This window comes from Urocampus carinirostris, chromosome 19 (assembly GCF_059441175.1).
Source record: "Urocampus carinirostris isolate Australia breed hairy pipefish chromosome 19, RoL_Ucar_1.0, whole genome shotgun sequence".
Classification (NCBI taxonomy): domain Eukaryota; kingdom Metazoa; phylum Chordata; class Actinopteri; order Syngnathiformes; family Syngnathidae; genus Urocampus; species Urocampus carinirostris.
The window spans coordinates 9,333,089-9,355,293 of NC_142367.1; the positions used below are offsets into that span (position 1 = coordinate 9,333,089).

Genomic DNA, 22,205 nt, shown 5'->3' on the forward strand with positions numbered 1-22,205 from the left:
TTTTTAAAGTTTTGTGGTTTTTTTAAAAGAAATCGTCCCGTTTTACAGTATCTCGTTGACCATATTTCCTTTTTTCCCGTGCTTAACTTACCTATTTTGGGGATTTTTTTTTACTCTTTTTTTTGTTTTCTAAGCAAAACAATTTGGGGGATTTTTCCCCTCAGAGTTTTTACAAACCAACTCATTACCTAATTTTCTTTTTCTTCTATCCTTTTTTCATTCTCTTGAACAAAATATTCCCACTTTAGTTTAAACAGACCATTTAATGAGGTTTTTAAATCTTTTTTGATAAAACTTTATTATTTAATTTGTACCTTTTTCAGTTTTTTAAATCGATGTATTTTAAGCAAAATCTTCCTAATTTATATTTTTAAAATATGTTGTTTTTTTTTTTAAAGGTGGGGTCCGGCATTTGAAAACTTAGGCCTGCAATACTGCAACCAAGAAAAGGCGGCAGACTGACGTATGATTAGTGTGCATTTCTTAGACGTGCTTGAATACATTTTTATCTTTTTGGGGGTTTGTTCCGACACGAACACGCCTGATAAAAGTAAGATAAAAGCGGATGGGCCCGATGTAAAATGAAGCATAAGGGCTCTTTGAACTCACTCGGGCATTGTTAACATATACTTAAATAGAGAAAATATCTAACATCACTTTTCGAGGTCACCTCAAACGACGCACCCCACCATTGAACAAAACATTCTTAATTCTGAGAATTCTTTCCTCAAATTAAATGACTTAATCTTTGAAAATCCCCCCAAATTCAGAAGAGAAAATAATCCACCTATTTCAAAAAATATCACACCTTTTCCCTTCCTTTGAGCGGATTCCCCAAATCGCAGAGGACGGTGCCCTCGAAGCGGCATTCCACGTCGTGATCCTATAAAACAAAAACATTTTTTATTCTATTGGCTTAAAGTGTAACGTGGCTCAGCGCTGCCCCCTGGCGGCCGCACCTGGGATCGCACGCCGGAATATTTGAGTGCGTCAGGTATGGTGACGTTGATTTGGGCCTGGTGAGCGTCTTCGGCCACTTTGTTCCTGCTGGGAAAATTGCTGACTTCCACCATCAGGCGAATGATTTTCATGCCGCTGTTGAACTGCAGGATTTGGGATTCGCCTTTGCTGTTGACAAAAAAACAAAAACATCACTTTTATTGTGTATTTTGGGTTTGATTGTGTTTGTTTTCACCTGGGGAAGGGATTTTCTTTGTTGTCTGCAAAATGCGCCTTCAGCTGCAGGTTGCTGGTGCACTTGTTGTCCGAGCCGCATTCCTTCTGGAAATTAATCTGGGAAAGGAGAAGACGGACACTTTACTAGGAACACAAACGTGCGGTGCACACTTTGAAAACATTCTTCTCCCTTCTCTTGTTCCTTATTTTATCTCTTCTTATCTCTCTTTTGTCTCTTTACAAAGGCCTGGGCAAAAAAATTAAGAGAAATATAGCTTGGTCGCTTTCTTGTGGTTTGTAACACTTGTTTTTGGTTGCAAGACATCTATTGGTCAAAAATACACACTGTCCATTTAATTATGGTACAAAATGCTGTATTTATGTTTTTTTTTTTTTTACCTTTTAAAAAAACATTTTTGATTTTGTTTGAGTCAGGTTTTGATTATTATTATTATTTATCTGTTTTTAATTATTGTGAATAAATAAAAAACAACAGGGTAAAAATACTTAGAAAAAATAAAATGTTTATTTTTGATCTGTAATTTTTAGGGAGTTTTTGTTTTTATTATTGTTTTTTTGTTTTGTTTTTGCTTTTTACCTTTTTTCCATTTTCTTCCGGTTCTTTTTTAAGGCCAGTTTTCCTTTTTTTGTTATATGGGTAAAATAAACATTTTAGTATTATTGTGGTTAAAACTAATAATACAATATTTATGAGAGAAATAAATCTAAACTAAAATGGGTTAAAAAGGTGTTATTTTAGTTCTTTAAAACAAAAATAATATTTTGTTGGAAGTTTTTAGTACTACCGTGTTATATGTCAAAGTGCCCTTGGGCAAGACACTGAATCCCTAATGCCCCCAATAAGCAGGTCGGCGCCTTGCATGGCTGCATGGCCGCTATTGGTGTTTGTGTGTGTGTGCGTGAATGGGTAAGTGTGAAGCACATTGTAAAGCGCTTTGAGACGTCTTCATTGACTTGAAAAGCGTATATATAAATGCAGACCATTTACCATTTACTAGACAAGCTATTTTTTAGGAACTGTCTGAAACAAACTTCTATTTTGAAGACTTATTTCTCTTGAATCAGTTGATCTAAGTTTTTCCAAACAATGCAAAACAAAATAATCATTTTGGGCTGTTTTTTTCGTACTAAATTGAACAAAACTTTCTGGATATTTTGTTTTGCCAAAACAACCTAAAATATTGGGTAAAATGACCCTTAAGTGGACCCCAGGTGGAATTTTTTAAATTACCATATTTTCCGCACCATAAGGCGCACCTAAAAGCTGACCATGCGCCTTATAATACAGTGCGCCTTATTTATGGATCAATATTAAATCGCAAAGTCTTCCAACTAACTTGGAGCTGCCGACTAGATTTTCCCCCGAATGCCAAGTAGTCCGCGGTGTATGCTGGGATTTATTTACCAGCGTTTCATTGGCTAACCAATGTGTCAATCATCATTTGAATCGATCACTATTGGCTGAAGTTATTCGGAGGTCAAGGGGCGGATCCGTTTTATCATTTACAGGCTGGCATAGGCTTAAGCTGTAAAACAAAGCCTGCAATTGGCCGAAAAAGATGTGTCAATCATCAGTTGAATCGATCACTATTGGCTAAAGTTATTCGGAGGTCAAGGGGCGGATCCTTTTTATCATTTACAGGCTGGCATTGGCTGAAGCGGCAAAACAAAGCCTGCAATTGGCCGAAAAAGATGAATGCACATGGTTGACGGCATACAGAAAGCATTTTTTTACTATTCTGTATTAGTAAATATTTTATTCTCCTGGATTTACTAAACTCACGGATATAAGAGGACCATGGCTGCACATTATTATTGAACACAACGACTTCGGTGAGCTACTTCAGCTATATATTTTCCCTGTATCTTGTTTCAGACTGAACTCGATGTTTCTGTGATAAGCGGTGCAGATAATGGATGGAATGGAGTGTCTATTTTTAAATTAAACTCAATTCCAAGTTTTTATTGTCATATGCACAGTAAAGTTGCAAGCGAAAATAGAAACTAAGGAATGGTTGGCATTTTTTGAACCCCAAGACTTTAACTTTCCGAATGATGGAACGATGCATTTTAGTGACATCGTACGGACACCGCATCCGCACGTGTTCTCGACACGTATTTGCGTCTTTGCAAGCTTTGGGAATGTTAAGGGGGTAATCAGTTTGACTGAATCATCTGACTGTTTTGTCGACGTTCCCATTGTAGCGCCTTATAATCCGATGCGTCTTATGTATGTCAAGTATAGGACCAAAAACTATTTTTTCGGGGTGCGCCCTATAACCCGGTGCGCCTTATAGTGCGGAAAATACGGTACTATTTTAATGAAACCTCACCTCACTCCTTTGCGTGAGTTTCTGCTCTTGACTGAGGATGGGAAACGAGTCCAAGTTCTGGACGGATCGTCTGGATTTGGGCTTTTGTTCCTCTAAAGACATGTTGAGAGAAAAGACCACCGGCTCCAGTTTGTCCTTGACTGGCGCCTTCGAGCGAGATTTATTTTTATGAAGTTTTTTTCTATGTATGACATCACTCGTAGAAGCAGAACTCACCACCACGTCCAAGTTGAGGCGCCGACATTCGGATTTGGAGGCGGGCAGGCTCAGCTGGCCGGTGATGGTGCTGTCGCCGTTGTCTTGGAAACGGACTCTGGGGCTCCGCCTCCTGTCAATATCCGCCTCCAATGTGTACTTTAGGGCTGCCGGCACGGAGCAATGTTAACGTGTGTTCGAATTTTGTTACAGTTATGATTTAACAGACATTAAAATGGACCAAGGAACATGGGTGGAGGATGACACAGTGACGCAAACGGTGACCGCAAATAGAACAACCCTGCCAAGTACTGTCTGACAATGCAAAGCACTTCTTCATTGCAAGTGTTCAATGATCAAAACAGAAAAACCTTGGCGTGACGGGTATCCTCCAGGAATGCAAAGTGTTTCTTTATTGTCAGCATTTAATTGGAAAAATAGAAGAACCCTGGCATTACAGGCTCTGTCCAGGAATGCAAAGCACAATTTTCAAGCCTTCAATGATCAAAATAGAATGACCTTGGCAAAACAAGTACAAACCGGGTTATGCAAAGTAGAGTACTTCTTCATTGCAAGCATTCGATGATCAAAAGTGAATTATCTTTACTGTAAAAGCACAGTCCAGGTATGCAAGCGTTTAATGATCACAATAGTACAACCCTGGCGTTGCAAATACCACCCAGGAATACAGTACACTTCGTCATTGTAAGTGTTCAATGTTAAAAATAGAACAGACCTGGCATTACAGGTATTGTCCGGAAATGCTAAACATTATTTATTGCAAACGTTCAACGATCAAAATTGAACAAACCTGGAATAACGAGCACCATCCAAGAATACAAAGCCCTTATTTATAGCAAGCATTCAATGATAGTTTAACACTGATTTAAATGTATAATAACCATGAACTGATCCTCTTATGGTTGTAAGAATTGAAAGACTTACATAGATTCTTCTTGAAGTTCTTGTCGCCGTTACTGAGGGTGAAGGACGTGCAGATGGTGGCCACCATGCTGGGAAAGAAAATAATTGGGAAAAAGCATTGAAAGAAACCCGCCCCCTCAGTTTGAACACCAACTAACCATTGCGGGTTCTGTTGGCAAAGGTTCGGATCCACGATTTTGGGCTCCACGTTGAAGTCCTTGGTGAGGTGGACCACTGGGCGCGTTCTGTCAGGAGGAAAAGACGTGTCAGGACGCCCCCTTGTGGTGGAGTAGGGCTTAACTCCTACCGTTTTTTTTAAAGGTTGGAATTTGCTGAGTGGTTCCAGTTATTCTAAACAATCTGTCTTCACTTTCTTTTTTTTCTTTTTTCTTTTAGCTTTTTTTAGGGTTAAGGTTTTTTTGTTTTTGTTTTTCTTTTTTTTCCTTTGTTTTATTAGGATTGGGGTTTGTTGTATTTTCAGTCATTCGAAAAAAAGTATTTTTTAATGTTAAAGATTTGGGTTTTTTAGGGTTTGTTTTCACTTATTCAAAACAAAAACAATATTTTCCTAACTTTTTTTCTTGTATTTTTCAGGGTTGTGTTTTTGTTGTTCTTTATATACATATTTATTTTTGTTTTGTTTTTTAAGATTGGGTTCCATTGTTTCTTTCAGTTATTCGAAACAAAAACTTTCTTTTTAAACGTTTTTTTTTCTCTTTTTTTCTTTTTTAAAGGTTGGGTTTTGGTTTTGTTTTCTTCGGTTATTTGAAACAAAAACAATCTTTTTATACCTTTTTTATGTTTTGTAGTTTTAGGGTTTGTTCTGTTTTATTAGGGTTTGTTTATGTTGTGGTTCTTTCAGTTCTTTGAAACAAAAGTTATATGTTTTTCTTGTTTTTGTTAGGGATGAGGTTTTCTTGTTTCCTTTTTTATTATTTATTATATTTTTATTTTTTAGACTTGAGTTGTTGTTGTTGGTTTTAGTTATTAAATAAATAAATAAACAGTTTTAGTACTAAATTACCTACTTATTCTAGTTGTCTGAACAAAACTTCCCTTTTCCCCCTCAAATGAATTACGCTAATTTTTGAACAAAAGAAACCACATGTTTTGGGATTAATATTTTTTTTAAATATGGCTTTTTAAAAAACTGGCCAACCCGTATTTTAAAAGATCTTTTACCCCCTTTTTTGTTTTTATCTTTAAGGGTTGTTATTTTCAGTTTTTTGTTTTTTTTGTTTTGTTTTTAGTCACTCGAAACAAAAAAATATTTGTTTAATACTGAAGACGTTTTTTTAGGAGTCTTTTAAAGGGACAATGTGTAATATTTGACCACTAGATGTCACTAAATTGTCTATGGCAACCCAAAACGCTACAAAGCAATAGGAAGAATACAAACTACGGACACTCAAGGTGACCAAAATGCACCTTTTTTGGAGAAAAAAGAAGGAAAGAAAAAAAAGAAAAGAAATACAAAGAAAAATGTAAAAAGAAGATATGAACAAAGAAAGAAAATAGGAAAAGAATGAAAACATAAGGAAAAGAAAATAAAAAGAAGAAAAAGGGGGGTAAACAACAAGTCAAGTAAAGTCATGTTTATTTGTTTAGCCCTTAATCACAAGAAGTCTCAAAGGGCTGCACAGACAACAGACTATTACACCATCCCCTGATCTAAAACCCACACGAGGGCAAGGAAAAACACAAAAACCTCAACATAAGGGTAATGAAGAAACCTTGAGAAGGGACCGCACATGAGGTAATCCCCCCAACATATAAAAAATACAAGCAGGAAAAAAAGTAAAGAAAAAAGGGGAAAAGAAAAAAACGCAAGAAAATTAAAGAAACGGGGGGAAAGGAAAATAAGTTAAAAAGGGGTACCCTGAGCAACCTGATGGTGGACAAACATGTCCCCTCACTCTAGGTGAGCCTCATGTAGTGTGAAGCAAATTTCTTCACCTACTGCATGCTCATATGATAGTTCATATAGTTTTGCTTATGATTCAAATCAATATTTTTTCTTACCACTAGAGGCTCTAAATAAGACACACTGCCACTTTAAAAATGTCTGGTAGAAAGGATGTGTGGTAGAGAGTGGCATAACTTACCTGAGCAGTGCCACGCGGTCGTCGAGGGAGCCCACCAAAATGTCAGGGTATCCGTTTTCGTCCACGTCCACGCCGCCATTGATGGAGTAGCCGAAGGTTTGGAATCCGGCGCCATCGAGCGCCTTGCCCTCGATGACCTTCAGAATGGGGGAAGGTCAAACGGTGACTTTGGTTACCTGCCATTGATTTTATAGCATTACCTGGCTGGGCTCCTCGGCCACGCCCTTTTTGCTCCCCATCCAAATGTAAAGTTTTCCTGTGCCGCGGAACGGAGCTCCCACGGCAAAGTCTGCAAAAAAAAAAGGACACTTGTAATGATAGTGAAAGGCCAGTAGGTGGCAACCAAAATAATGAAGTAATGAAAGGCCTCTAATGTCATTATACAAATATAACGAAATTGGAGGGCTTCTCTTTTCAGTGCAAGTAAAACATTGTGAAAAGGTAAAAACGTGCAAAAGGACATGAGTGTGTACTTTACAAAATATTATTTTCTTAAAGATAAAGGAATGGTTAATTTAGTATAAAATAGCACAACAATTAAACAAATTATTTCCAATGCATTAAATTTGATTCGAAATGATCAACCATATTTATTTACTTCAGAATATTATGAACTTTATTTAATACAACAAAATAATTATTTAGTATGAAATAGCACAACCAATTGAAAAGAGTATTTATTTTCAATGACATGTTATTTTTACATTTAAAATAATAGTCCATATTTATCTACTTCACACGTAAATGTATATTTTCACATGTTATTATCTTCTTTATTTATCTTTTTAACATAAAATTTAGTTTAAAACTTAAAAAATAAAAATGTCATTATTTTTACATTTTTACATTTAAAATAATCAAAAATCTTCATATTTTTCATATTATTTACAACATTTTCATAAAAATAAATTCAGAAGGAATTTTATCTATCCATTTTCTGCACCGCTTATTCTCACTAGGGCAGGGGGTGGGGACTGGAGCCCATCCCAGCTGAATTTGGGCAGTGGGCAGGGGGCACACTGAACGGGGGTTTCCAGCCAGTCACAAGTACAAAGCGATTACACTACATAATGAAACAAAGGTTTCAATAATTTTTACATTGAATACAAATTATAAAGTGTAGGGCATACTAGCCCAACACAGCATCCGCGACTCCATTTTTCTTTCCTTCCCTTTTTGTGTTTTTGCTGCGTACCTGAAAGATACATCCTTTTTTTCTTTTCAATGACTTTTGTTTTAATTCCCTATTGGATCATCAGACTACGTACGCCTTTGTTTCATCAGGACCACATTTTCCCCTTTTTATTTTTCCATTCACCGATTTAGTTGTGCTTTTTTTGTTCACAACCGCAGACAGAATGAACTCAAACTCATTTTATGGATTAACAACCCAGGCTTCAAAACAGACTTCAAGAAGAGCAAAGTGAACATTTGCATTTCGCTCCGTTGACGTCCATCATAGCCAAAGAACTCTGGCCTTTTGGATGCCTGGAATGACTGCGCCCCTGATGGACAGTTCCGGCCGTACACAGGTCTCATCACAGAGACCACAGGAGGGTTACAACAGTCTGATACGTTTGTGATTGTGATTAAAATGTTCATGGCTATGTATTAATCGTGATGGAATGATGCTCCATGATCACAGAAAGTGTAGTGTTTCGGCCATTCATACGTACAAGCTTCATACGTACAAGCTTACTTCGCTTTAATTGTCCGACCCCATATGCTTCAAAAACAATTTCGAAATAGGTTCCTTAACCCTCCCGCTAATCTAGAAACCTGTTCTCATCGGGAAAGGCTCTGGCGTCCCCAAGTCACACCCTTGGGGTGCAATTCTACACACGTCCCTGGCCCTTTAAAACGGGGCATCGTTCTCTTTTTGCCTGCCTGCAGGGCGACTCTGTTATACATTGCACCTGATACCACTTAAGTGCACTTCATTGATAGGAGGTTCTGATTGGCGCATTGAGTTGACACTATCAGTCTATTTGTTAGACCAGACATGGTGTTTCACCTCATCTCCGGCGCTTCTAAGGTGACGATTTCAAATTCAAACTCATGCTGTTTTGGTTTGTTGTTGTTTTCATTTGAGCGGAATTGCCTGCACGAATGAATATCCTAAATGAATCCTGTCAAAATAGAGATCCTGTTACCATCCATCCATTATCGGCACTGCTTATCCTCAGTAGGGTCGCGGGGGGTGCTGGAGCCCATCCCAGCTATCTTCGGGCAGTGGGCAGGGGAAACCCTAAAGTTGTTGCCAGCCAGTCGCAGGGCAGAGATCCTGTTACCTTTAGGTAATATATGAGCGTCAGTACTCCGCTCGCAAGTCATTCCGCCATTAGCCAATTCCTTTCCCTCCTTCCATGTGCCAGACACACTCCATATACACTCACATTACCCCCCCCCTCCTTTTTTTCTACTACACATGATAAAGGTCAATTTCATGACATCCTGAATTTGTCCGAATACAATAGGTTGTTTTTTTTTGTTTCATTTCGATTCCATGTATAATTAAACGCTGGTGTGTTAGATTAAAACATTGTTTTGTTTATCATTACTTTCAGAATGATGATTCTTATAGGAATGCATAAACTGTAACTAAAAGAATTCAAAGTTAAAACATTTAAATGATGTGTTTGTTTGTACATGATTCAATTGTTTGTTTGTTTGTAAATGATTCAAATTGAATCTTTTCTTCCGGCGCCGTCACGAATGGCAGCCACTCCAGCAGCTCCCGTGTTATTTTCGATTGTTCTCGATTGTTCTCAGCTCAGGGATGCTGCTGGAAATGTGAATTTCCCTTCGGGGATGAACAAAGTATCTATCTATCTATCTATCTATCTATCTAGTGTGTTTTCATTAATCAAACTAAACTTTATTGTGAGCCGATGGTAACCTCTAGTGGCAAAATTGGCAACTGCTTCGAAAAGAAATTATTCTTTCTAAAGCTAAATATATTGAAATTAAACCAAAACTTCTCGTAAAGGTTAGCATAAAATATATTTACTATTTTATTTTTTGATATTTAAAATTATTTACAAGAAACCAAAACATAAAAAGTTTGTAATAATACCAAAAATAAAAGTTCAATACATTCTTCCAAAAAACTAATAATTTAAGATCGTTTATTGTATTTTTTCATTAAGTTTATACCATTAAATCAAGCCCCCAAAATATTTATCCTAATATCATTTATTTATGAATGCATAATCAATCACATACTTTATATTGTTTTCTTTAAATGAAAGGACAGATTTTAAATCAACTTAATTAATATTTTATTTTTATATTGTACTTAAATTGTTTTGTAATTTATTTGTAATTTTATTGTTTGTTAATGTAACATCCATTGCAGACTGATCATCCTGGAAGGGGGATTACCTCGTGCAGTCCCTTCTCAAGGTTTCTTCATTTTCCTCATGTTGAGGTTTTTGAGTTTTTCCTTGCCCTCATATATGTTTTAAATCAGGGGATGGTGCAATAATAGGCTGTATATTGCAATAGTCTGTGATCTGTGCAGCCCTTTGAGACTCGTTGTGATTAAGGGCTATACAAATAAACATGACTTGACATGACTATTAAATTGTGTTAATGTATTATTTGTGTGCTCACCTTGGAATCCATCTTGGTTGACGTCCCCTATGGCGGCGACGGCGTGACCGAAGCCGGAGAATGCGGGGCCCTTGAGAACCACGGATGCAACTTTTTGGAAAGATCCATTCTCGTTCATGTAGATGTAAACGGCTCCTCCTTCATCCTTCATGCGGTCGAAGTAAAACGGGGCCCCCACAATCAAGTCCTTCCAACTGCCAAACAAAAAACACATATCAGTCGAGCCACTCGTGAGTGCCAAAGAGCCACATGTAGTACCAAAGAGTTGTACACGAAAGCGGGTGTTTATCAACATTGTTGGGATTTAGTAAGGGTGCCTTCACATGAAACCTTGCTAAAGACAGTCCCAGACGCCTAAAGTACATCTGTGTTCATTTTCACAAAAATCTGTACAGCTGTTTCAAAGCGTATAAGTCACATACGAATACACACACGCACAAATCGGGATTTGTAAAGTCGTTTGGATTCGATTTAGATTAGATAGAAAATAACAATAAAAGAACTCCTGTAAAAGCCCTGGATAGGAAACAATTACGTTCGGATGTGGCGAAAAACATGGAAAAGTACTGAAAAGCACTGAAAAGTATGAAACACTGATAATTGCTGAGAAGTACTGCAAATAGTAAAAATATTGGAAAAATATTGTACAATACTGAAAAGTATAAGAAATTGATTGAAAAGTGGTCAAAACAGTGAAACATGTGGAAAAAGTACCGAAAATAGTTCTAAAAGAATGAAACACCGAAAACGGCTGATAAGTACTGAAAATAGTAAAACGTGTGAAAAAGTATTGAAAAATACTAAAAAATACAATAAATGTACTGAAAAATAGTTAAAATACTGAAAAAAGAACTTAACAATTGTGAAAAATAGTGAAATGTATGCAAAAGTACACAAAGTAGTTAAATATAGAGAAAAGTATGGAAAAATACTAAAAATGTAGTGCCAACAGAGAAACATATAGCAAAAGCACTGGAAAGTATAGATAAGTATGAAAATACTGAAAATTAGTGACAAATAGTGAAAAGTAACATAAACTACAAAAATAGTGGGGAAAAAAAGTGAAAATGGATATGTGGAAAAAGTAATAAAAATAATGAAACCTAAGAAAAAAGTACTGAAAATTAGTGAAAAGTATGGGGAAAACGACCAAAATGTAATGAAAAGTACTGTAAACCATGAAAAGGTCATGAAAAGTGGAGAAAAGTAATAAAAATTAGTGAATTTTAAGGAAAACGTACTGACAAGTTCTAAAAAGTCGAAATAAGTACTTAGGTATGTAAAAAGTACTTAAAAGTAGTTAAATGTAGTCAAAAGTATGCAAAAGACTAACAAGTGCTGAAAAGTATGTACAAAGTACTGAAAATATTAAGGTACTGAAAAGTATGAAAAAATACTGAAAAGCTCTGACCAATAGTAAAATGTAAGATAAAAAATACTGAGAAATTGTGAAAAGTGTGGAAAAAAGTAGTAAAAATAGTGAAAGGTATGTTAAAAGTACTGAAAAGCACCTAAAAGTAAAAAAAAAAACTACAGAAAATTAGTGAGAAATGGTGATAAGTTTAAAAAAATACCGAAAAGTAGCACAAAATAGTGAAACATATAGGAAAAGTCCTGAAAATAATATACAAGTAATGAAAAGTAGTGGAAAAAAAAGAAACGTGACGATTCCAAAAAGTATGTGAAGGTGCCAACAAGTACTTGTCACGGTTGCCATGGCGCCCAATTGGCCCCACCCGTGTGTCATGGTTGCCATGGCGCCTGAATGGCCCCGCCCGTGTGGCGCCAGCTGCAGCTTGTTGACAGATTGGCTCCCTGTCAGTATTTAAAGTCAGTCCCCTTTTGTCGCTCCGTCTGCATATCTCTGTTTTCACACAGCAAGCCCTCTTTCGCATGCCCTGTTTTTTGCTCCTGTTTGTCTCCCGTTACGATCTGTTTTGATCTCGATCACGTCTGTTCTCCCATCCCGAAAAAATGATCCGTTTTCTATTTCGACCACGTCTACTCTCCCCTCCTGGCTTTCGACTTGTTTCCGATCCCGAACACGTTTTTGCTCTTCTATCCCGGCTACTGACCCGTTTTTTTCCTTTCCTGACACTGCCATCGCTCGCCACGGAAGTCCCACTTCCGCGTTCAGAGTGACCAGCTCCCCGCAACCGACGATCACCGGATCGTGTGTGCACTCCTTTCCCTTCTTCCCAATAAAACTGTGAGAAACGTTACGTGAGTGGGTCCTGTTTCCGTTCTGGTTCTGACAGTACTGAAGCGTATTAAAACGTTTGCAAAGGTACTCAACAGTATTAAAAAAAACTGAAAAATAGTGGAAAAGTAGTGAAAAGTATGAAGAAATAGTAAAATAGTAAGTATTCAAAAGTAGCGAAAATTTAGAGATATGCATGGGAAACAAACTGAAAAGTATGAAAAAGTGCTAATGAATACTGAGTTTGGAAAAATACAAGAGTATGAACAGGAACAAAACATTTGTCAAGAATAATTAAAAGTACAAAAAAAAAAAGCTGAAAAGTAGCGTTGTCAAGAAAACAACAGTAAGTGAAAAATATTGTTTTTAATTCGGACAAAAACGCAGACATACTTGTCGTTGTTGAGGTCGGCGACGGCGATGCTGCTTCCAAAATAAGAGCCTACTTGCTCCCCGGGGACAATCAGCTCCATTTGGATCTTGGTATCGGTACCGAGCGCCAGAACCACCGCACCTTTGGACTCGAACCTGGGAGAACCCGTCACCACCGTGTCGTCCGTCTGGCTCAGGAGACGCTTCTCTTTCAGGACCGAGTAACCTGAAAATCACCGCGAGTGGATGTCACGATAAAAGTTGCCATAGTTATCGAAACAAAAATGGGGCTGTGTTTTCTTGGCATTTCAAAATAAAAACTAGTATTATTAGAGTTATATAAACAAAAAAGGGCTTAGTACGATGGTCCCCGTTTTTGTTCCTAATTGGCGCAACAGGTAGCCAGTTTGATTATGCGATTCTAAAATAACACCTTATTATGTTATTACTGTGTCGTAACTATGTTATTACCAGGGTAATGATCGGAAGTAGGGTTAAATAGACTCAGTCAACCACTAAAAAATCATTTCGCTAGAAAATCACAATGACCCAGCACAGGTAAGCTATTTTCAAAAACGGTCTGCAAACACAGCTGTCCTCAGGGGTACCATGGTGCCCGGGAAACACGTTGTATATGTGTTTTCTTTAGTATTTCAAAAGAAAACCTGTGATAATCACTTTTCTAGACAAAAAAAGGGGCATATGGTTTCCTTCACAGTTTCAAAATAAAAGCTTCAATAATGATAAGACATTGTTATCAAAACATATAGAGGGGTTTGTGTTTTCTTTGCTATTTCAAAATAAAAGTTAGTATAGTTAGGTATAGTTATCAAAACGGAAAATGGGCTACGTGTTTTCTTGGCTATTACGAAATAAATGTGATGTGTGATAATTAGTTATCATTATTGAAACACAAAGAGGGCTTAGCATTAGCTTTGCTATTTAAAAAGAAAAGTTGTGATAAATCATATATGGTTATATTTTTCCTTCACTATTTAAAAAATATTAAATATTAAATTAAAAAAAGTAGAGACAATTAGTAAGAATTATTTAACAAAAAGAGGATCAGTGTTTTCTTCGCTATTTTAAAATAAAATTTCTGATAACAGGTTTAAGTTATCATAGAAGCAAAAAAGAGGCTACTTTAAAATACTTAAAAATTTGTGATCATTAGTTATATTGAAACAAAAGAACGGGATTGACGTATTCTTCGCTATTTCAAAATAAAGTTTGTGAGAATTAGTTAAGGGTGTCAAAACCAAAAGGAAGTTAAGTGTTTTCTTCTCTTTTTTAAAGTAAAGTTTGTGATAGTTATTTACAGATATCCAACCAAAAAAGGGGAAAAAACGCTAGGTGTTGTCTTTGCTATTTCAAAATAAAAGATCTAGTACTCTGTTATGAAGTCAAACAAATTAATTGTAAACTGCCAAAATTGGATTAAAATGCCCCCCAAAATAAGGATTATATTGTAAAAAATAGAGATTTTATGAATCGTAAAGCGATATTTACCCATGTAGTAGAGCTTATGTTGTTTTTTAAGCGAGCCGATATCCTTTTTATCCGATTCCCAAGAAAAATTTGGGTCGGGATTCCTCCAGATGATGTGTACGTTTCCTGTGCGGAACGAAAAAATGAAAATGGACACTTTTATGAAGAAAACAAAATGGTCGACAATGTACGAGCCGCACCTTGCCAGGAGTAGCTGCCAGGGCTGCCCAGGAAGATCTCATTTTGGGTTATGCCTCCGGCCACGCCCACATTGCACATGCCCTCGTCCCTCATGTCGTAGTTTGGGTCGCACACCTCGTAGGGGAACGTCTGCCAGTCGTCGTTGGTGTCCAAGCTCAAATTGTTGCTCCGAACGTAACATTTGCCGATCATTCGGCGCTGTTGCTCATCGCCGCTTCCGAGGAGACGCACGTAGCGATGGCCGCACGCCTGCCCCCACAACAAAAAACACCACAATCCATATACTTTGGTCTTTTTCTCTTAGCTTTTAAAGATAAACCTGAGATCCCTATACCGTTGCAGTTTTTTTCCAAACGGTGAACATTTCTTACGCTCCCTAATGCGACTAGATGGTATATATTGGTGCAAAACGAGTTTGTGAGTGGCAAATTTGCAAACCCCCTGGTACAAATTGGCGCACAAAGGGGTTTTGTCACGGTTGCCCATTGCCCTCATTTGGGCGCGCCGGTTTCGCGCCAGCTGCCGCTTGTTGCCTGATTGACTTCCCTTCTATTTAAACTCAGTGCTCTCATTCACTCCTTGTCAGTCCATCGATGAACCTCTGCACTTGCAAGACTTGTATTTTGACTCTGTCCAGTATCCTGCTCGTGTATCCAGTACCGATCCCGCCTGTCTCGTCCTGTCCGGTATCTTGCTCCAGTCTCCAGTATCCGGTATGGATCCGTCTGTCTTATTCTGTCCGGTATCTTGCTCCATTCTTCAGTATCCGGTATCGATCCCACCTGTCTCGTCCTGTCTGGTATCTTGCTTTAGTATCCGGTATCGATCCCGCCTGTCTCGTCCTGTCCGGTATCTTGCTCTAGTCTCCGGTATCGATCCCGCCTGTCTCGTCCTGTCCGGTATCTTGCTTCAGTTTCCAGTATCCAGTATCGATCCCGTCTGTCTCGTCCTTTGCGGTATCTTGCTTCAGTATCAATCCTGTCTGTCACGTCCTGTCCGGTATCTTGCTCCAGTATCCGGTATCGATTCTGTCTGCCCTGCCCTGTCCGGTATCTTGCTCGTGTATCCAGTATCCGGTATCAATCCCGTCTGTCTCGTCCTGTCCGGTGTCTTGCTCGTTTATCAATCCCGTCTGTCTTGTCCTGTCCGGTATCCTACTCGTGTAACCAGTATCCGGTATCGATCCCGTCTGTCCCGTCCTGTCTGGTTTCTTGCTGTTGTGTCCAGTATCCGGTATCGATCCCGTCTGTCCCGGCCTGTCCGGTATTTGCTCGTGTATCCAGTATCTGGTATCAATCCCGTCTGTCCTGTCCCGTTTCGATCTCTTCCGCCCAGCGATCGCTGCCGTTTGTGTTCCCGCAAATGAGAGCCTCGTTCCCGTAAAATAAAGCTTGTGTGAAAACGTTACGCGTCTGGGTCCACCGTCTCTTCGGGTTCTGAAAGGTTTAGGGTGGCAGATTTGTAGGCATGGTGGTATTAATCGGTGCAGAAACTGTGAGAGGCGGCTTTGCAGACTAAGAGGTATAAATTGTGAAAAAGTGGTTGGTGAATAGGAACTTTGCAGACCCCCTGATATAATTTGGTGCAAAAAAGGATTTGGGGTGGCAGATTTGCAGATAAGGTGGTATACATTGGTGCAAAAACCTTTAGCTGCAGCTTTATAAACCAAGTGGCAGAAATTGGTGCAAAATGGGTTTGTGAATAGGAACTATGCAGAATTTCAAGCACAGAAAGAATATGCTGTGCGATTCCATCACAGGATTAAGGGTTGCATTGGTTATGTTTTAAATGGTGCCGTGCAAAAATTGTATATAGCTGATGTTAAATTTTACTAGTTATTTCTTTTGTTGTTGTTGTGCTCTGTACAGCTCTTTCAGACTGTTTGCGATAAAGGGCTATACAAATAAATATAACTTGACTTGACTAGACCAGGTTGTATAAATTGGTGCCAAACACGTAAAAGGCAGCTTTGCAGACCAAGGGGTATAAATTGCTTTGTAAATGGAAAATTTGCAGACTAGGTGGTATAAGTTGGTGAAAAATGGGTTGGTGAATAGGAACTCTGCAGACCGGGTTGTATAAACTGTTGCAAACACAGTTTGAGAACGGTGGCTTTGGAAACCAGGTGATAAAAATTGTTGCAAAATGGATTTGTGAATAGCAACTTCGCACACTTGGTGGTAAAAATTGGTGCAAAACTGGTTAGTGAGTGAAAAGTTTCCAAAGTAGGTATTATAAATTGGTGCAAAATGATTTTATGTGGTAACTTCGCAGAGCAGGTTGTATAATTTGGTGCTAGATGTTTTTTATGGCAACGTCACAGACTTAGTGTTATAATTTAGTGCAAAATGGGTTTCTGAACAGCGACTTTGCAGACCAGGTCATATAAATTGGTGTAAAACGTGTTATTGTGTCTCGTAGAAATCTCTATAGATAAGCACTACATCCTCGGTTAGCCTTTTGGCATATTTAATCACTAACAACACTCGAACGTGAACCAAATCTCAATCAACTTAACACGGCAGCCATCGACAATAACACAAAACAATACGTGCGTGATGACATAACCGTTCTATTGTAATATCACGAGTATGAGCACTATTAAAATCACTAATTCAATACTTAACATGTTATTTGGGGGAACTCGTGTAGGATTCTTTCTCAATGGTTCCTGCATCTTTAAAGGCTAATTGCTCCAAAACTCTCTTCTTACTGTGAGAAGCCTTGTCAGCTATCATAGAAAGAGAGAATGAAAGGGCTAGAGAGAGGGAGAGTACAGAGTTGGAGGGAGTGAGAGAGGTAAAGAGAGGAATCGGATAGTCTTTTTATATTGTTTTACTGTCAGCTTTTGTTGTTGAGAAAATAGTTGAAGTGCAGTTGCCTATTTCTACTTGACCAGTTTTCTCAGATTTTGAGAGGTTTTGCTTAACTTATTATTGTTGAACTTTTAACTTGTGTTGTGTGAAAATACTTGAAGTACAGTAGCATATGTCTACTTGAGCAGTTGTCAGACTATAGATTGTGATTTATTCCATAAGGTGAAGCTCAGTTCATTATGTTTTACAATTGACTTTTGCTGTAAAATAATACTTGAAGTACAGTGGGCTATGTCTACTTGACCAGTGGTCTCGGGTTGTGAGAGCTCGATATAATTTTTGTTAAACTCACTTTATTATTTTCGTTGCACTTTAACTGCAGGCTTAATCTGTTGCTGGTGAGGTGCAATAGTGTATTTCAACCATAACACAACTACATGTCTTCTCAATTAAACAAACTCAAATACTGCTCAGCAAATTTTAAATCCTTTGACACACACTTTTTTTAAATTACTGAATATAGTGACTTTCCCTGGTAACTAGTTACTTTTACTATTGAGTAACTCAGTGACTAACTCGGTTACTTTTTGGAAGAAATAGTGAGTAATTATAACTAATTACTTTTTTAAAGTAACGTGCCCAACACCGGGAATTCTGTCTCCATTTGCATAATCCCACTTTTAGCTATCTTACTTTATTTCACTTATTAGTTTTAGTAATTATCCTTGCCTCTGACAACTGAAACCTTCAGCTGAGCTAGCTGTGAGCCGTACTTTTGCAAATCGAGTGGTATAAATGAATGCAAAAAGGGTTTAAGTGGTTCAGTTAAATGTCACCCAGTCTCACATTGCTTTGGATCTTTGCCTTTTTTTCCCAAAAGTGCAAGCTTCTTATGCTAATGGACACTTTAATTAATCTCCCAGTATCGCTACAGCGCTTTCAAAAAACGCAAGCGTGGAGACACAATCAAATGACTACAAATATGGCGTCCTTCTCACCATCACGCGCCCGTCTGGCTGTCCTCTCTGGCTAGCCACCGTCACACCCAACCACATACCCTCCACCATCTCCGATGGATTATCTGAAAAATAAACAAAAAGAAAATAACGCGTCAGGATAGTTGCCGTGAGAAATATTTTTTCGAGCGGGGGACTCACCGCTGCTGACTAGGTCCATTCGGGAACAATCCGAGACATCAGCGGTGACCGGGCAGGAATAAACGGCGCCCGTTTCTGAGACGTTGACGGTCGGGAAAGCTTTTTCTTTTGGAGCTCCGACCAAAAGACTGCATATGGGTTACAAAAAGACAGAAATCCATATATTTATAGGATTAATCTTAGCATACATACAACAGTTTATTACTCTATTTAGCTAGCTGTCTAGATTTACAAGCTAAAAACATAACTAGCTTGGATAAATTACCAGAATTATACACTAATTAATACCAACATTTTGATATTTAGTAATACAGAAGTAATCTAGACACTATAGCTTTCCCTATAGTCATCTAGGCCTTTATAGCGATCTATGCTGGAAAGCTAACGACATTACTAGCTTGGTAGCTAGATTGCTCTACTGCTCGCTTTATAGCTACAGATTTATAGACACATTTAGGAATGTGCTAGATGATTATTATCGAGGTAACTAAGTGCAATGTGTAGCTCTATAGCTACATATACCTAGTTATACAGTTAGCTATGCCTAGATAGCTATGTCCATGCTAGGACTCTAAGTACATAACCAAATTGGATGTTACATTGCTACAATTAGAGCCATATAGATGATAGATGTCAGATGATTATTTTGTAATAATTATGTAACTTTAAAAATTATAATCTGATTTAGCTTATAATGTAGCCAGCGAGATAGCTAGCTCCCTTAGTATGTCTATGTAGCCATGCAGTCTTCTTTGCATTATTTTGTTTAGTGTGGGAAAAGAAAACTATTGAAATTGAAAACGTAATTTTGATATATCTGTTGCTCATAATGAAAAAGTTATACACATACAGTGTATGGAAATTTGGGACAAAGATTGTTTTCAAAGACTTTAGGTCATCTTTACATTAAATATATGTTTTTAAACGTCAAGGTAGCAATCTATATGATTCATAGCCAAAAGATATATAGATAGTAGCAAGGAAGGTAGCCTTGTTTAGCTAACCATGTGGATCGCTAGATAGCATCATAACACAGATAGCTACTTAGCTAGTTATGCTGTCAGCTGTATTGTAAAAAAACATAGCAAATATTGTAGTTAACTATGTTGCTAAATAGATGAAAAAATATAAGCTAGCCAGCTGGATACCAAGCTAACAGAATAAACATAGTCTTCTTATACTAAAAAAAACAGTATCAAGACATTGAATCGGTTTCAAAGCCGAGCAACAACACAAGCTAGCCCTACACACGTTAGATAGCTGTTAGCGGACCATGTTTTTCTTTGGGTTTTTTTGTGCGTGTGGACACGGCCCACAACGACATCTTTCAACGCGGTGACCTTTGAAGTGGTAAGATTAAGGCTCGGACACACAATCGGCTGTCAGCGCTAGATTTATTATCTGCGCTTGTAGGAGAAAGGTGGGACAAACCTGTTTATGGTGGACAAAAAGTAAGAGAAACTTTTACAGACGAATTCCAATATTTGCAACATTTTTTCCGCCGTGGCAATGAATTTGATCCAGATACAATTAGTAAGAAAATAAATTAATGCTGGTAAAACAGCAGATATCAAAATAATTAATTTATGATTCAAAACAAATAATATAACATTAAAAAACAATAAACTCTCTAAAAAAGTTCCTAGAACTGCTAGCAAACAATTAGGTCAGCTATATAATAATCTTACAACATAGCAAATCTTGTAGCTAGCTATTTTGACACACAAGCATAAACAGTACTAGTAACTAGCTAGGTAAATATCTGGATAACTTTCTAGCTATTTAAGCCATTTATTTGTACAAATTATTGGTTTTCTTTAATATTATTATTGTTATTTCACTGGTGTTTCTCCAAAGTATTATTTTACCATGTATTTATTGTTTTTTCTTTTTTTGTCTTTTTTCTTACAATGCAAATAGTACAAAATATAAAAGTACACTAGTATAAATATGAGAAACAATATCAATAATTAATCAACATAAGATGATTACTACAAAAAAAATGCAAGTTAGAAAATTAAAAGTATATGGAGAATAAAATCATATTTTAAAAAGAAAATACATTATGTATATTTGTTGAAATATCAAGAAATATTATCATATCAGAGTTTTTTTTTTTCTTATTTTACGATATTTTCGTGACCCTTTTTATCTTGATTTTTCTCTAAAGTGCTTGCAGGATACAGTAAAGTGACATTGATATTTGATTAATATTTTGTCAACATTAAAAATATAACAAAAAAAATGATAATTGTAAAATCAAACGGATTATTTGTCTTATTTTACTATAATTTTGTGTCAATCTTTATGTGTACTTTTAGGGCATATTTATTAATATTTGATTATGTATTCATTTATTTTCCAAAAGGTTTATCCTCTCTTATTTTTTAATATTTCACAAACATTACATAACATTTCATTTGTAAAAATATATCTTATAAGGTACAAAGGCGACTTAAAAATGAAAAAAAAATTTACAAATATCAAGTTCGAAAATACAGTCAAGTGTTGAATTATTATATACTATGCAAAAAGCCGAGTAAAAAAAATATTACCAATATAATAAAATAAAAAACTCATCTCATTAGCCGTATCGCTTATCCTCATTAGGGTCGCGGGGGGGCTGGAGCCCATCCCAGCCATCTTCGGGCAGTGGGCAGGGGACACCCTGAACTGGTTGCCAGCCAATCGCAGGGCACACGGGGACAGACAACTCATTCGCTCATTCACACCTAGGGACAATTTGGACCGGCCAATTCACCTGAAATGCATGTTTTTGGAATGTGGGAGGAAACCGGAGTGCCCGGAGGAAACCCACGCAAGCACGGGATGAACATACAAACTCCGCACAGAAAGTCTGGAGCTGGATTTGAACCCACGACAGGTTCCCATGACATGAACTGTGCCGCACAAGCGCTAACCACTGCGCCGCCGTGCTGCCCAAAATAAAAAACTTTACGTGAAAATTATTTGCCAACAAATATAAAATAATATAAACGTTTAGTGTTTTTGTTTTACTATACTTATTCTTAAAGTTCTAAAACTTAACGATGTGCTTACTCAAAGTGAGGATAAATAAATAGCAATATTTTAAATATTAAGTATTTTGTCAACATTAGAAGAAATTTACTTATTTACTATGCAAAAAGAAAAAAACATATATAATAAATATACGGTAATTACCATTAAAATATATATTTTTTAAAACGATTACATGGGAGAAAATTGTACTTTTTAAAAAATTTGAAATATTATTATTTTTAAAATTTTTGCAAAAAAACTAGTAAACTGAGAATAATAAATACCGTACTTTCTATACTATAAGGTGGAGCTAAAATCCCCAAATTCGTCATAAATCCAAAGGTGCAGCATGTGAAACAGAAAATACAGAATGAAAAATTGGAAATACACAATTATAATGAAATGCTACTACATGCTGTAACCAAATCTATTAATTTTACTGGTGAAACCAGATTTTAAAATGTTCGATGTTCTATGAAACAAGTTTAATTATTTTCTGATTTTTATTATACAAGCCTAGCTCTTAAAGCAGGTTTATTTCATGTAGTTTAGATGCGGCTTATATGTGAACATTTTTCACA

The 22,205-nt window shown here is 37.0% G+C and overlaps 1 protein-coding gene across 1 annotated transcript in view; it reads right to left on the reverse strand.

Annotated features, from left to right (window-relative positions):
- itga3b (integrin, alpha 3b) overlaps nt 1–22,205 on the reverse strand; it is a 46,618-nt gene that overhangs the window by 13,621 nt on the left and 10,792 nt on the right. Inside the window, exons 2-16 of the mRNA XM_088323033.1 lie at nt 18,604–18,731; nt 18,445–18,527; nt 14,630–14,879; nt 14,451–14,555; nt 12,963–13,167; nt 10,370–10,563; nt 6,955–7,043; nt 6,755–6,891; nt 4,808–4,894; nt 4,671–4,738; nt 3,747–3,892; nt 3,531–3,677; nt 1,196–1,293; nt 960–1,128; nt 809–883 (exon numbers count right to left, since the gene is read on the reverse strand). Of these exons, the coding sequence (XP_088179159.1) occupies nt 809–883; nt 960–1,128; nt 1,196–1,293; nt 3,531–3,677; nt 3,747–3,892; nt 4,671–4,738; nt 4,808–4,894; nt 6,755–6,891; nt 6,955–7,043; nt 10,370–10,563; nt 12,963–13,167; nt 14,451–14,555; nt 14,630–14,879; nt 18,445–18,527; nt 18,604–18,731 (1,981 nt within the window). The remainder of the gene's footprint in view (nt 1–808; nt 884–959; nt 1,129–1,195; nt 1,294–3,530; nt 3,678–3,746; nt 3,893–4,670; nt 4,739–4,807; nt 4,895–6,754; nt 6,892–6,954; nt 7,044–10,369; nt 10,564–12,962; nt 13,168–14,450; nt 14,556–14,629; nt 14,880–18,444; nt 18,528–18,603; nt 18,732–22,205) is intronic.